At 36.9% G+C, this 15,844-nt stretch overlaps 2 protein-coding genes across 12 annotated transcripts in view; both read right to left on the reverse strand.

The window, feature by feature from the left end:
• Positions 1–326: 326 nt before the first annotated feature.
• On the reverse strand, positions 327–6,130 carry LOC124153517 (eukaryotic translation initiation factor 3 subunit H). 2 transcript variants are annotated; one of them, XM_046526729.1, is made up of 7 exons: positions 5,969–6,130; positions 5,530–5,683; positions 4,586–4,753; positions 3,740–3,989; positions 3,465–3,600; positions 1,055–1,273; positions 327–545 (listed from the first exon to the last, which is right to left on the reverse strand). In XM_046526729.1, the coding sequence occupies exons 1-7, from the start codon at positions 6,044–6,046 to the stop codon at positions 525–527; spliced, it is 1,026 nt and encodes a 341-aa protein (XP_046382685.1). In that variant the 5' UTR covers positions 6,047–6,130; the 3' UTR covers positions 327–524. The 2 variants fall into 2 exon arrangements, with proteins under 2 accessions (XP_046382685.1, XP_046382684.1); XM_046526728.1 differs by lacking the exon at positions 327–545 and having other exon boundaries at positions 731–1,273.
• A 4,256-nt stretch (positions 6,131–10,386) lies between these two features.
• Positions 10,387–15,844, reverse strand: part of LOC124153520 (rho GTPase-activating protein conundrum) — a 230,020-nt gene continuing 224,562 nt past the window's right edge. For all 10 annotated transcript variants that reach the window (XM_046526737.1, XM_046526739.1, XM_046526736.1 and 7 more), the window contains 2 exons: positions 15,468–15,721; positions 10,387–14,688 (listed from right to left, as the gene is read on the reverse strand). In XM_046526737.1, coding sequence (XP_046382693.1) covers positions 14,486–14,688; positions 15,468–15,721 — 457 coding nt within the window. In that variant the 3' untranslated portion in view covers positions 10,387–14,485. The remainder of the gene's footprint in view (positions 14,689–15,467; positions 15,722–15,844) is intronic.

Below are 15,844 nucleotides of genomic sequence, written 5' to 3' on the forward strand. Positions count from 1 at the left end.
CAACTTGAACAATGCCAATGAACGGTCTGTAATAAATGCACTCATATTCAAACTCAAAGTTCTCAAAAACAAAATTTGAAAATTTGAGTAACTTCATGAATCTGAAGTGTAGAAGACCATCTATACCGCTATTGGAGGATACAAAAAGTATATACATATGTATATGCTTTTCAACTTCCAGCCTGTGACCACTAAAATATGGCATAAATTTGTAAGCACCTCAAAAAAATTCAAGAAAACAAATTAACTCACATCAATACAATTAGGCTGTAATATATGCACCATCACCAAGTAAACCACTGATTGTGACACTAATCTCTTTCAAATGATGTTTAATTATAGTTTATTTAAATCACAATACCTTTCATTGGCTCTGATGTTATACAAATGCATCTGAATAGCAATATAAACATTGAAAGTAGTATTTCAGTTCTTTACAATATAGTATGCTCCAACATCCTGACACACGATGACGCAGCACCTTGGTAATTGGCTGCAACACCTGACACCTAAGTCAGCATACTTCATGAATCTTGGTGGGTTATCTAGAGAATGACAATAAGTTGGTACTTAAAAAAAAACAGAATCCTACAAAAAAGTGACAAACCAAAACGCCAAATCATATCATCAGTTAAAAAATGTCAAACAAAACAGTTAAAATCAAGGACAAGGATGATTAAAATGAGGACTGTTTTACATCATGGAATTTGCTTGTCAAAAAAAACATGAATTCATATTCAACTTAATAAAATTTCTGTCGAGTTTAATTTATTTTTAGTGCCCAAAGTACACAACTTTTTGACCGCAATTTCATCCTGACATATTTCACAAATTCAAATGGAGTCATAAGAACCATGGGAATGAATAAAACACGTTTTAAGGCTGAGGTTAAAGGATACGTGAGAGAGAAACCTCTCTCCACAGAAACCAAAACAAAATTATGAATAAAAATGTCCTAATACATTTTACAACAGTTAAAGAATGCACCAAAGGTCCATCAATGTGTCACGTAGCATTCTTGAACACCCTATTCCATCTTCAGCATTGAAATTACCTTTCCTTCCTTGGCACCTTGCAATGCTTGAGTGACAAAAAGCTTAGCAAGCGCTTGACTACAGAACTGGTTGGAATGACGGCCATACGTGGCGATTTGCCCAGCAACTATCATTGGATTTAGACGAGCTGGGACTGGGAATGGCCGGAATAACTTGTTCAAGTCCTCTTCAGGGAGAGGAGGTTCACCTTTGTCAGCACGGGCAGTATTCTCTTGAGCCTACAAAAGAAAGTTCAAAAGGATGGTTTAACCAAAGATATTCAAACAATCACCATTACATCATGACGTTTAAAATTACCAAGCTAAGGAAGTTCATTCATGTGCTCCAAAGATGAAAAATTAACATGTAGATTAGTCAAATCATACGATAATTAAACAATTGCTTACAAAAGCTGTTTGCACAGTACACTTTGGCATTTAAAAACAAATAAAGTAGCAGAATGAGGGATTTATTGAGAATCCTGTGCATTAAATTTGAAAGAAAAGGAGAACTATATGTATGTATTAATATTAAAAAACTGACAGTGAGAATGAAACCCTAGGTACATTCTAATATGGCTTTTATACCCAGACAAATAGTAATGTTCAGCTACTCCTATTCCTCATTTAAAAGAGCTAATCTTGCAATTAAATAAAAACAATATGTACACTTCGAGAAACTCTGCAGAAGGAGAGCCAGTTAGGAATTAGAGACATGAGTTAAAGAGGCATAAGTATGGAAACACATGTATCATAATCTTAAAGTCTATACTTCCCCATTCATTTCCAACCTTTAATAGCCACTAGCAACACAGCAATGAAATACACTTTCTAGAAAAGGTTCTCAAAATATTCACCACCAAAAATGTTTCTCACACACAAATATTGATCAGAGGAATTTCCCAGTGGCAAGGCAGAATTAGGGTTTATTACTAACAGGAGCAAGGCTTACATAAAGGTATATCCTTATGTACTTGGTTACCCACAGGCAAAAGAAGTGGTGGACCACACATTAAAATGTAATCTGTTGGAGATCCATAGATAGGCACAGCAAATATGTATGTACTTAAATGATAAGACTTGGTGCTTTCCTGGCACACAATGCGGATGAATCCTGTGAACCATTCATCCACATGAACTTAAATTCATAATTTTCATAGGGAACTTAGCATATATGTTTATGTCCTGGACGGAAAAAGTCACCAGCCAGAAGCGAAAATGTGCTAACTTGAGGCCAAATTGGTAATGCTGTCACACCACACCCCTGCAGCAGAGAAGAAGTGCCAATACCTGGCATTTATACAAGTCCTTGATTGTTCAGGGGAAAAATGAATTTCCATACACTCAAGCGTTCAGCAAAATATCTCTCAATTTATCGTTTCTGTCGGACCTGGAAATCCCTGATTCATACAGCCAAATGTGTGCCTCACTCACTCATGGATAGAAATTCCTGAACACTTCTAGAAGAGCTGGAGAGTTGAAATATGGCACCTGTGTGGGGTACTGGAAATGATTAAGAGGTCAAGTCCGAAAACCAGAAGTTTACATGACACTCCATTGCTAGGATGACAAAATGGTGGAAATTGTGAATTTTCAGGGGACGGTTTATCGGTTTTTAATTTAATGCACGCGAACTGTGCTCCAAGGATGGTTGTTGACACTTTGAAAGCTGATGAATGTAGCCACGTACTCATGTAATTTTATTACATAGTTTATTTTCAAGTTCATTGCTGCAAAAACGGCATCCAAAAATTGATTATAAATATTTAAATAAAAGCTGGTAGCACTTTTCAACAATATTTTATGCATATGACACATTTCGGCACATCACCTTTATACCTTTGAGAAAGGGGTGGGGGAGGATTGGATATTTTGAAAGAAAGGGTGGAAAACAGGCATACAAAGAGGAGTCAGTGAGAAAAGATATAACTAAAGACAAACGGAAAAACCAAGTGGAAGGAGGACTCTAGTCATAACTGTAAAACAAACATCACTACATATTTCACGCCATATCTTTATAAATGAATAATTAAGACACTAAATTTCATTAAATCAAAACTTCAATAAACATATTTGACGATTGAATTTTTAATAAAATGAATTTCTTACAGTTAAACAGACAATATAAAATTGTCTGAAGGGACACACAAAGCCTAATGATCAGAAAAGAATAAGGCTTTGATAGTTCCACATAATTTATTCACTAGTGACCAGTTTCATCTTCTGGCCACACTGTATTGAAACCGGTCACAAGTGAATAAATTATGTATGTGGAACTAGCCAAGCCTTATTCTTTCCTGATAGTCATGAAGGAGATCCATCAACTAATTCCTCAAACAATTCATTGCCTAATGGTCCCTTGTTATAACGAATTCCTTTGTATTCTTTTACTGCAGAGATACAAACGCTCAAATATGGAAACAACACTCACCCTCTTTTGCAAATATCTATGCTTATCTTGCTGTTGCCTGATGACTTGCTGTTGATGCCTGTTGAATTTCATTGCCTCCTGATTCAGCTCATCCACCCTTTCCATAAGACAACGAAGATGTCCCTCCAGCACAGAACTAAGGGAACAAATAATATTAAATTGTCATTTTTATGACCGTTAAATCAACTGACACGGATGCAGGAATTACAAGTGTGACTGACTTCAATGCTTTTCCCAAAAATCTAGAATCATGACTAATAGGTAGAAATACTTACGCAGTTCCCAGGTCGAGGAAATTTGATCCCTCCTCTTCTGGGACCATTTCACCCAATTCAGAGAGTAAAATGTTGGTCAAATTTGAGTTGAGCACAACCACAGGAATTTCAGAGAAAAGGCTGTCAAACCCAACCTTCAGAGTCCTAAGGGCTTCCGGAGTGAATTCACCTTCACGGTACATGGCAATAGCTTGAGGAGTAAGCCGGTATGCCTTCAGAGATAAGAACCCACGGGCAGTTTTCTGGGTGTCTGCATGATAAATTGAAAATATAGGGAGTCAAGATTGTAAAAAAAATTGCGGCAGACATCAGCAGTTGTTTCTAATGATTCCAGTCTTATACCTCTAAATGCTATGTAACAAATGCATCAGATATCGAGTAATAAAATATTTTTTCATTTAAAACACTTCAAACATATCAGATTTTCATTGAATCTATTGGTGGAGAGCTGAATTTCCTAGCATAACTGCAAAATGATAAGTAGGTATGTACAGGCACTACTTGGTATATATAGGAAATAAACTTTCATTTTTGTAACTACATATGTATAGGACATTTTAACGGCAAGAAATTACCACCAGTCTAAAAGAAGCTTAATAGTATCCATTCCCATATCATAAAAGTATACGGTTTGGAAACATATGCAAAATGGCCTCAAAACCCATAATATACTCCATCATCTCACACTATTACATTGTATTATGTAAACATGTAAAAAATAATTGAATAAAAGCAAACAGTTTGAGCAGAGACTCTGTATGACTCTAAATTAATGATACATACTGTTACACACAAGTAGAAATAATCCATAATTTTTTTTTCGTGGATGACACAGGCAGTACTCACCATAAATGAGAACCACTGATTCCTCAATGGAAGTTTGGTAATGGAACTGAGACTCCAACAGGGGAAGACTAAGGAAGTTTCCGACATCAGCACTTTGATACCACCCAACATGGTAATGGTCAACATTCACTTTACGTAACCGTCTCATCATAGCCAGCTGATATTCATCTAAAATACCAAATAAATATTCATATAAAATAGAAAATACTTCAAACAGAACTAACAATAAGAACCAAAAATACTAATGACTAATAGGAGTACACGAAGCACACTATGAGGTGGAAAGAGACACAATTGAGATGCACAGATAACATTATCCTTCATGAAAATATCACCCCCTATGAAAAAATTGTAATAAAGCTGTATAAAATTTGTATACATTCTTATACAATTGTCATGGCAATGTATAAAAATGTATACAAATTTTATACAGGTTTATACAATTTTTTCATAGGGTACATAAGCAAATAAGAAAAGGGTTTACTTGATAAAAGCAAGTCCAAGAGACGTACAAGTAACAGTTCTCTCCCCATGTTGAGGGCATTATCCCTAATAAACACTCTTTAAATTTGTACTCAGGGCCTTGAATAGATGGCAATCCCTAAGTCAAAAAAACCATCTTCAATGGAATGACGAACGAGTACCAAGAAAATAATGGTGGGAGAAAAATAGTTACTCAATGCAGTTGTACATTTACCCCAAACCCCTAAGTACTGAAGAATTGATTTTTGGCACCAAAGAAGTGTCGGTACCCGTGAGTTTCAGCATTACACGAGAATTAAGCCTTAACACAAGTATTATGTGGCTACATCCAGCTATTCATAAATCATTAGCCTTTGAACCTTCTGACCCATTTCTTCCTTGCAATCCAAAATTGGAACAAAAATGTTGACCAAAAATCATAAAGTGACGAAAATAGGGCTCCTTAGAGATAAAAACAATACCTTCGTCCATAGATTCATCGCTGTGCTTGGGAAAGGCAAAGCAATTAGTGATTTCCAATCTATTATCAACCACTAATCCCAGCAACGCCCCTTGGGCAACGTCTATATTTCCTGAGGCTTCTTCATGACAATGCTTAACTATTTTCATCACCGCCTGAGAACACATAAAAGGCATTATATAGCATCAAACACAGGGCTGCGATACAGTACCTACTACATCTATAACCTGTGAACACGACCCATACCAATTCTGAACACGATAAGAGTATTCCACGAAACCAAACGTAAAGATCATTATTCAAAACACCAAGACACGCCAGAATGTAAATATTATTCATTAAAATTAACCTTCTTCTGACGAAATGAATAAATCATTGAAAAACTAAAGCACCAGATTGCCGATTAAGGAAAGAACTAAAACGAGTTAATGGGTACTAACCAATCCATCCATTTGAACATAACTGATAGGAGATTCCGTTTCTGTCATTCTCCGAATAGCAGCCCTTGGATTAGCCATTTTCTATCATAAACTACAACACGTTACAATACTGAATCGGCCGACTCTGTCACGATGTCAGGAAATGAGCTTGATGACAAAACACTGTAGAAACGAAACAACCAACCATGGAATCTATACTGTGAAACTCGGCAACGCTGGAGTCATCAATGATAGATCCGTGGAGAAGGGTAGATCAGTGGAGTTTTTAGTGTTAATATTTTCATAGAGGTCACTAGCGACGAAAAGGCTATCAGCAACAGTTACTGCCTTCAAAAGAGGATATATTTTGTGGCGCGATATATCACTATTTTCCAAAGTCCCTTTAGTAATCGTTAAAAACACTCTGTCACGTTCTAAGAATATTTTCCTCCTGTAATTGTTTAACTCCATAATTTCCTTCTCGTCAAAACTTAACGCCTCTTCACAGATCCCGTTCAAGTAGGCCTAAATTTGTTCACAAACATTAATAATTTTATATATACGTATTCCTATGAGATGAAAATCATGTTTTCATTCTCATGTCAGCTATAACAGAAAGGTATGTTATAATATACATGTTTTGTTAATGTTTTCCTGGCGATTATGGTTAAAAGTCCACTTAAACCTTATGAGGATATCTACAATTCAATGGCTAAGCGCACAAAATCACGCATAAATCCGCGAGGAAATAGCAAACCCACCGCCATTTATGTTCATTCGCAGTGGCGTAACCAAGAACCAGGGTTCTTGGGCATAACTATGGGGGGGGGGGGGGGGGGATGAGGGGATAGGTCTCTCCCCCAAAGCCTCAGAAAAATTAAAAATATATTTTTAAAACTGTAATTATATTTCTTGACATATAATAACTGGATGCACTTGGTGTTAAATTTTTAGTACCAAAATTATGTAAAATGTATTTCCAGGCATGCCGTTTTTCAAAATGTTCCTGAACCGCCTGGGGGTCGACCCCCAGGCGGTTCAGGAAAAGCTGCATATTCCTATATAATTCCATCCCCCAAAGCATATTCCTAATTACACCACTGGTTATTCATATATTTAATGGTGGATACTTCTACCAAACATAATAAGGATTACAGCGATTACAAGGATTACATTAGTGGGTCTGCTAAAACTCATAAGTGGATGAAGAAATCACCACCAATTTTGGATCAAATAATACCAGACTTTTATCCATGGGTTACACGGGATCTCCAGGAAGTAAATGTCATCATCTTACAAAAAATTGAGGATTGGAGGAGAGATGGAAAATATCATTATAAAGTCGACTACACAGCCATTGATGCACACTGCACATGCAAATATATTTGGGAGGTAGATCCAGGATGACTGGTTGACCAGTAAAATACCACTTTGAATTGTAACAATGCAACGAAGTGGCATCTGGACCATCAATTTGAAAACATGGGCTCACCCTTGATTGGAGTGTGAAACCCCCACTGCCAGTTTCCACACACCTTCCCTGTGGCGTAGCCAGGGAGGAGTCCTGGGGGTCTGCCCCTCCCCCCCAAAAAATATGAAAATGCAATTACTCTGCTTCAGAAAATACAACAAATTTTTCAAAAACCATGAATTTACGAAAGATTTCTTTGAAAAATGACCTTTTTTCTACTATGAAAAGTGCTAAAATTAGTTTTAAACTCTCTACTTTGTACCCTATCTTTCAAAAATTCCCACCCCCCCCTAGTTTTGGATCCCCTCTTCTCCCCCACCTTCCCCCTCTCTTTCAATGGAATAAAAGAGGACCCTGGCAGAAAACTCTATAGGAGTTTTTTCCTATTGTAATTTGACTATAGGAAACATTAGTTCCTACAGGAAACTTTTACATTTTTAATTATTTTTTTCCCATTCTTCCTATAGTATTTTGGAAAATACTATGGGATTATTTTCAGGCCAATTGGTTTTCTATAGTGCTTTGGAAAATACTTTAGGAATGATGTACATTTCTATAGGAAAATAAAAGTTGCCTATACATACTAACAGATATGTTTCCGATTGTTAAATTACTGATGGAAAAATTATCCTATAGGTATTTTCACTAGGGGAGGATCTAAATATAACTAAGGGAAAGATTAATGCGTAAAAAGTTTGACAGTGGTTACAGGAGGAATCAAGGGGTCCCAGAGAGACTTCCATTCAAGGGCATTCTTAGCAGCCAGAGCGGCAGCTGAGATTGAGGGCTAAGCTTCGCCGCAGAGAAGGGTGGTTCTGGCACACAACTAATCCATCGCAAGGCCCCATTTATGAGACCAAGGTTCAGCCCCTACCAAAGTGATATGAGGAGCATGCTACTTTGAAGAAGCCACAGCTGGGACAACAGTTCCTGCTTAAGGAAATGTTTTGCTGTTAAGTAAGGGCCTCAAATACTGCCCCAATTTCCCAGATGGCTTAGAGGACGAAAGATGACAGCTGCTGGATTGAATCCTTAAGAAACATGACAATAGGGTAGTTTCCTTCGTCAAAGATAATGAAAGACATTGGTTGCGATTCGTTACCTAACATTAGTGCATTCATAATATACAAATTATTTGGTTTTAGAAATCCCAGTTTAGACGAATGGCAATGGTCAATTTTAACCGCATTTGAAAAAGGCCAGATTGACACCCATGCAATGCCACTCCATCTGACGTCACAGGGACCTAGTTTCTATACAAGCAGATAGGAGACACAGAGGAGGAGGATAGGAGGATTTTACATCGTCTGAGATTACCAATGTATGCATGAGGCACAGAGCTCAGAGAAACATGTCTTAATAATCACCTATTAAAACTGCCTGTGGTCGGATAGTTCCCTTTGCTTGATAAGGTATTAATAATCCTTATTTAAGCCAAGCGCTACCTGCTTGCAAGATACTCTGCTACCTGCTAGCAGCCTGCATTGCAGCAGCACACATGCCCTCGCCCCAAGGTCACCTCACTCGTCGACAGCGGAAACCAGAATGATGTCACATGGGGTTTCCCCAGCATTCATACTTAGCCGTCGCGTTTTCGCGGCTTGAAAAGTTTCACTTTTCATTTAATCGCAAAAATAGATATGGTCATTTAAAAATCTAAAAGCTTGAAATGCTTACTCCAGGAGTAATAATCTTTCGATTTAGGCAATAAAAAAATAATAGGAAAAAACCCTATTGCACATTGTTTCGGCTATTAATAGGAAAGAAAATATTACTAATGACCATGTTTTTCCCTTCCATTCCCCACTCCTTGACCTCCCTCGGCTAATGGGGAAAAACCCTCTGAGCACCCAAAGACAGTCACCATCTCTTCTAACTCACCTTAGACCAACGGTCAGTTTAAAATTCCCAACCCTCCCCTCACTCTTACCTGCAACTCTCTTCCCCACCCTTAAAAACGAAGGATAGGATAATTTTCTCCTTCCACCCCAAACTTCTCTTTTTTTTCTGAATGTGGAAGTACATATCTATTTATTCTGGAATGGTTCATTTTTTTGGCTAGTCTTGATAATGCTGCAGTGCAGTGAAACATGTTGACTCTGTTCACCTTTTCCCTACTGAAGACGTAAACATGCATCTCGACGTTTCTTGACCCGGGAGACGAAAGCCATATATTTTTGTTAGAGATTTTCCTACGCAGGTGAACGAATGCCTAATATATACGTTTCCTAGCTCTCCACCTTTTATGATGGTCGCGGGTGTGCGATGTCTTTGTTTCGGGACCCAACACTGTGGGGCTTACGCCGTACCCTCGAAATCCGGGAGCAGGTACCCAGACCCCTCGTCATATATTACCCCTCTTAGCGGTCATGCAATTGTTTATCCAGTCATTTTGCAAAATAAACATTTGTTCCTTTTTTAAAAAAAATATAAATTAAGAATTGAATTATTTGTCTTTTGAGCAAAATTTACAATTTTTAAATGAAATTCTACTATAAATATTAACTTTTATCTCCATTTCAGTATAAACATCGACATGGAAGTTCTTTCTGTATTAAATGTGTTAATGTTGATGGTAGAGCTTCGTTCAAAATTTGAAAATTCTCAGAATAAAACGAGGAATTCAATGCAAAGTCTTCAATTTTTGTGCAAGCAACAATTACCTTTGTAGCTAATTCATATAAACAAAGCATGATTGACCGCAAACCAATGCCGCTGGTAGGGTTATAAACCCCGAAAGGAGGGAGCCCAACTACCCTCGGAGTCCAAGATAATGCGTAGTCCTCACTAGGAAGGGGCGAAAAAGGTTGGTGCTGAGAGTGTGTGATTATCCGCGACACCCTTATTCACGAAGGTCCTGCAAAAATGCTCTGTATGGTGGGGATGAAAGTCTCTCGGGGCTCAGTACAGCAGTCAGGCTAAGGTGAGAGCTTCACCGTCTCAAAAGGGTTAAAATAAAGTTTTTACGTGGAAAAGTGCAAAGTACTATTCTTTATTTTTACAATGGATCTCACAAAGTATATGCCTCTTCAGTTCAATTTACTATCAATTTACGTTTTGCCAAAAATATAGCTTGAGTAGGTGAAGGATGGACAAAATAAGGGTCTCTTCATTTTTCAAACTACATCATATTACACAGTAAACAAGCCCATTTAAGCTTCACTATGCCGTTATCTAGCTTATTACCACCCAAATATCCTGATATTCCATATTCCGAGATTCAGGTGGGGATTAGAATAATTGTGGGGGTGGGGGAGGAGGTACGTTACTCTCTCAGGTGTCTTGATGGTATTTATTACCTCTGAGCTAACAATGTGTCTATGGCTTGATATGAGTGGGCTCGAAGAGGCTTTTATATATTCATCCATTACTTTGAAACATTTTTTTAAGCCACTGAAATAAAACTCTCATTGTAAAAGCCACCTTAAAGATTGCCATCTTGTCAATTTTCCCGCAAATTACTTGGGGTGGGGGTCAAGCTCCCCCTTAATCCACCACTTCCCATTTCTAGCACTTTTTTTCTCATCTCCATCTTGGACCATCTCTTCTCGTCAAGGCTACAAACAGTGGCATTCAAAGAGTTCAAATTACTGCCTCCCCAAAATTTTTGGGAGATGACCTCAGAGAACCAACTTGCAATGGATACTCCTGAGATGCACTCTACTTTTAAATAAAAAAATGATGAAACAAAATTATCATTGCAGTGGCAAGGTTATGGGACTGTTTTTTCACCCTCGTAATCCTTAAGTTATTCACTGAAAATGGCTTTTTCGATAGGCTCATTTGAAAATATGTGTGCATGTATAAGGAGGAAAAAAGGATCCCAACAATATTTGTGGCGTCTCTATCGCTCAAGGGAAAAATAGGTTTCCTTTAAAGTGGGTTGCTAGTCTTTGGTTAAGGAAATTCAAACAAGGCAAACCATCTCAATTTACCAATCATCCAAATATATGATGAATTGGCAGGTGTTCCTACAACCGAGTCTGCCTCTAGAAAGTCACAACTCTGTGGAATGGATGGCCCATTAGATGGTATCATGTGCCCATTGGGAGCATTTCCTTGCATTCTACTATGTACACATACATCTTAAAGAAACGAGAACACCAAACATATTTCCCTCTTAAAATACCAAAGAAAGATTTCTTCTGAGAGAAAAAGACAGTAGACAAGTAGATTTGATGGATTATACATTTTAAAACAGTTGGGTTTCAAGAAATATTAGTTTAATTAGGAGGACTGATGAGAGGAGAACACTTTTTTATTTGCATTGAGAAGGATACGAGTCCTTTATGCGGTTGACTCCTGGCAAAAGGGCAGGGCAGAGAGGGGAAAAAAGGCTTAATCGAGGCAGGATTAACAGCAGCCGAAATTTCTGGGAAAATGACTTTAAATAGAAGCACAGTGTACTACTGGCATAAACTGTTTAGAAAATTAGAGAAGAGGAGGAAGATGACTACCATTGGAGCAGAAATTGTGTCATTGAGTTTATGTAAGAAAAACTTAATTACACGAACAGATACAGAAAACTATAATTACATAAATACTTCTCCTGTTCAATTCTGCATTTTTTCAACTAAATTTGTCCATCATAACCATATTAGAATTACATTTGTCACAGGGTGTTATGAATATAGAACCCTTTTTCAGATAGTTCGAAGGAAGGACCAACTTTGGTAACCCATAACTCGGAGGAGAGATATTTAATTCCAACTAAACTTAGGTAATTGCCAAATGCACATCTTTGCTATAAATGAATAAGGCTTCAAATAATGAGCTACTATCAATTTTATAAAATAAGGGCAAAACGGAACAAAAATGCATCATAGCTTCACTCTTGGTGTCATTGCAATCTGTATGCCCACGACGCAACTGATTTGTTATTGGTATGTAATTAAGTCAGCAAGAGGTTATATGTACTTTATATCGATTGATATTTATTCCAAGTACTTTAATCTTGCTAGTACCTAGTAAAGCTGAGGTATACAGTATACAATGATACCAACAACGACAAAATTGCAACCGTCACTCTTTTATACGAGGTTTTTAAGTTAGCAATAAAAGACACATTTTGTTACATTTTTTTAGTATGAATTTTCAACTGAGAGAAAATGGCTAATAAATAAGCTAATTGTTTTAGTGTTCTTCCTTAGAAAATGAAAAAAATACCCTTTGAAATCCAACAGCAAATATTATGTTTTCTAATGAAGGTTAAACTTTAATTTAGAAAAAAATCAGTGTTCTCAGTTGCAATAATTTGCTTGAATATGTACTTACTGAGAAAGTACTCCTACTTTCGATTAACAAAAAAACTGATTATGATGATAAGGTGATGCTTTTTGAGGTATTTGGCATTACCCTTCATCCTCTTCAATGATCAAGGGAACTTATTGTTAATGCGCTGCTTTCCAACTAGAGACTACCGTGCTAAAATTTTCATAGACAAGAGAGCAAAGGAGTGGGAAGGGGCTTGGTGCACATTGTATGATTTGCATGGGTAAAAGAGTAAATGCTGAGCTTTGAAGGAAAGGAGGGTGATTGAGAGACCTAATAATTAGGTCTCTCCATCTTAAGAAAAGGAATGTGAAAGAAGGAAGGCACGAGAGTTAATGAAACGTCAATGTCAAAGGATATCGAATGAACTGCAAGGGTCTAGTTACCAGTACAAATCACACTTGGGGCAGGCAATATTCCTTTTGCAACATTAGTTGCTTACAAAAGAGTGTATTTGAATTTCCATTGCCTCTTTCCTAAGAGTCAAGTCCATCAGAAAGCAAACCAATTTTCTAGCAGAGCGACATAGTGGTGGCACAAAATTTTTGGATGGGACACTTCTTTCCCAGTTGTATATAAGATTACATTCATTGCTACACAATTTAATATAGACATGAGAAAATGTATTTATAAATGATTTGAAAATGTACAGTAAAACACATAAATTCATTAATATTGATGCAAATTCAGAGAAAATAATGTTCTAGAATATTTACACATACATGAACATGTGTGATACGATTTACAGGAAAAAATGCAGATACCTGCTTATGACCAGATTTACATGTAGACTTCATTATAAAATACAATTCTAAAAAAAAATGCAACACTTCAACGGGCCTCTCTATTCTGCATAAATAAACTCATGTAAGGATACTTAATTCCTGAAAAGGTATCTGAAAAAATAGCATAATTAGGAAGAAGAATTAATACTAAAAAATACATGTACCTACTAGGTAGTAGTTGCATTTTACACTGCTATAAATGCAAATTATTTGACCAATTCGGTGCAGTTGTTGCACTGTGACGGTCTAGAATTATATATTACTGGGCATGAGACCTAGAAAACATGAGGTCCCTACGCTGTAATCAACTCAGCATGTTCAATGCAAAGACTGAAAAGGAATTGAGCTAATTGCAATCTGAGAAACACTTCAACAAGATGTTGATTCAACAGATAATGAAGGGCTCATTGCACAGAGAATGCAGCTTACACTTTATAAAAGTAAACATACATTAGATAAAACTTTAACTATTGAAAACATAGCCAAACATAAAACACTTCAACTTTAACAATCAATGCTTTGTATTTTTAAGGACATATTTATTATAGGTTTGCATTTATTTCATGCAATTGAACTTTCACTAATCTACAGTTCTCTCTGAAATCATGGGTCAACACTTTTCATCCACTTTGAGCTGTATGAGGTATAGAATTTCATTGCACTACCTATAATGACTTTCCTTAACGAAGGACAAAAATTAGCACATCTTGATAAAAAATATATATGCAAATGCAGGAAAATATAACTCAATGAAGATTACCAACAATATTAATTCAATGAAAAATTCATTTTAGCAGCAATCAGCAGCTGCTAACTTAACAGTCCTCCACATGCACATAAAACACTTTTTCATCAACCCTTTGGCATAAGCATTTCTCACTAAGCACGCTCTTCATTGTGTACAAATAAAAGCACCATTATTAACACACTGAATTTCAAGAAATTAAGAGTTTCACCAGAGGTGATTAGAGTCACACCAAGGGCTCTATTTTTGCACATTCGAGTACGACTCTAGAAGTATCTTTGGTTGTCATGAGGTAAGCCTCCATTTTGCTTCTCAGAATGGTTCACATTGACATTTGACGAAGGTATTCGATGCACTAAATTGTTCACATCATTTTCCTTTTGGTGATGACACCATACCACCCAGTGAGCACCAGGGTTCTGCTTCAACACTGCAACTAAACTGACATTGTGCTCTAACTGCCTAAAATCTGGAATAAAAATCACCACAATTAGAAAATATAAAAGGGTATATATTTTTTTAAAGCAACACTCTTTGATGATGAATATTGCTTCCACACACTATACACACAGTAAAATAAATATAACAGAATCCTATGATAATGTAGAGAGGGGGGAAAAAAAAAATTTTGACCACTGAATGCACGCACTACAGCTGATCAGAAATAGATTTTTTTCAGGGAAATTTGCACCATTGAACAAAAGCTAGACAAAAAGTAGATCTGACTCAAAATAAATCCTGAAAAAATTTAGTACTGCTAGGTCTCCCCTGTCCATCCCATGACCTTCAAAGGAGAAGGGGGTCATAAATTGAAAAATGGATGTTGTAATACTGATTATCAATGGATTTTTGCAAGGTGCGACTATTCAGAGTTTTGTCCACATGACGTATCAGAGACCATTACACAACCAATTAACTGTAAGTGTATGGCTAAAGGCCTATAGGCTACCAAAACACATCAGCATGGTATAAGGCAATAGGCAGTTATACCTAACAATATAAAAGCAAATAATTTATAGGAAAAAACAACTATGGAAGAAATCTTTGGAATTAAAATAAAACAAAGTATAATATATTAAATGGAGAAAAATTCCCAGACTGAGTGGTATTTAGGCTTTTTATGACATCCTATCACATTGAGAATGAGTAATTGAGACACAATTACAAGCCAAAGTACGTGAACCATAGCTTTAAATAATTTTATTTGACCAATGACAACATTTGATACCATTTTTGCCGAGCACTTACTAAGGTTTCCTCCAACTTCATAGAGTGAATGAGAAATCAGAGCATCTGTGGCAGTTGGTGACTCTCCACCTCTCCCTACTTGCTTCAGATATGGACACAAATGATCGGGATCAGATGAGGGGCCGACGCTTATGTTGGCAGCAAACCTCTCCATCAACGGGTGTGATGAAGCCCCTCTCCTCGCATCCCTGCTCTTCACACTCGGACTGCTATAGTCATTACTCTTCCCTCGCCTGAATGCTTCTTCGATCACCCTTTAAAATGAGGACATTAATACATATTATTAGCTAGTGAGATATGCAAGGCCAGTTTAGGGGTTAATTTGGGAATTGGAAAATTGGAAGAAGGGAGTCCAATTTGGGGCAGATCATAGAGAG

This window comes from Ischnura elegans, chromosome 2, assembly GCF_921293095.1.
Source record: "Ischnura elegans chromosome 2, ioIscEleg1.1, whole genome shotgun sequence".
In the NCBI taxonomy this organism is placed as follows: Eukaryota; Metazoa; Arthropoda; class Insecta; order Odonata; family Coenagrionidae; genus Ischnura; species Ischnura elegans.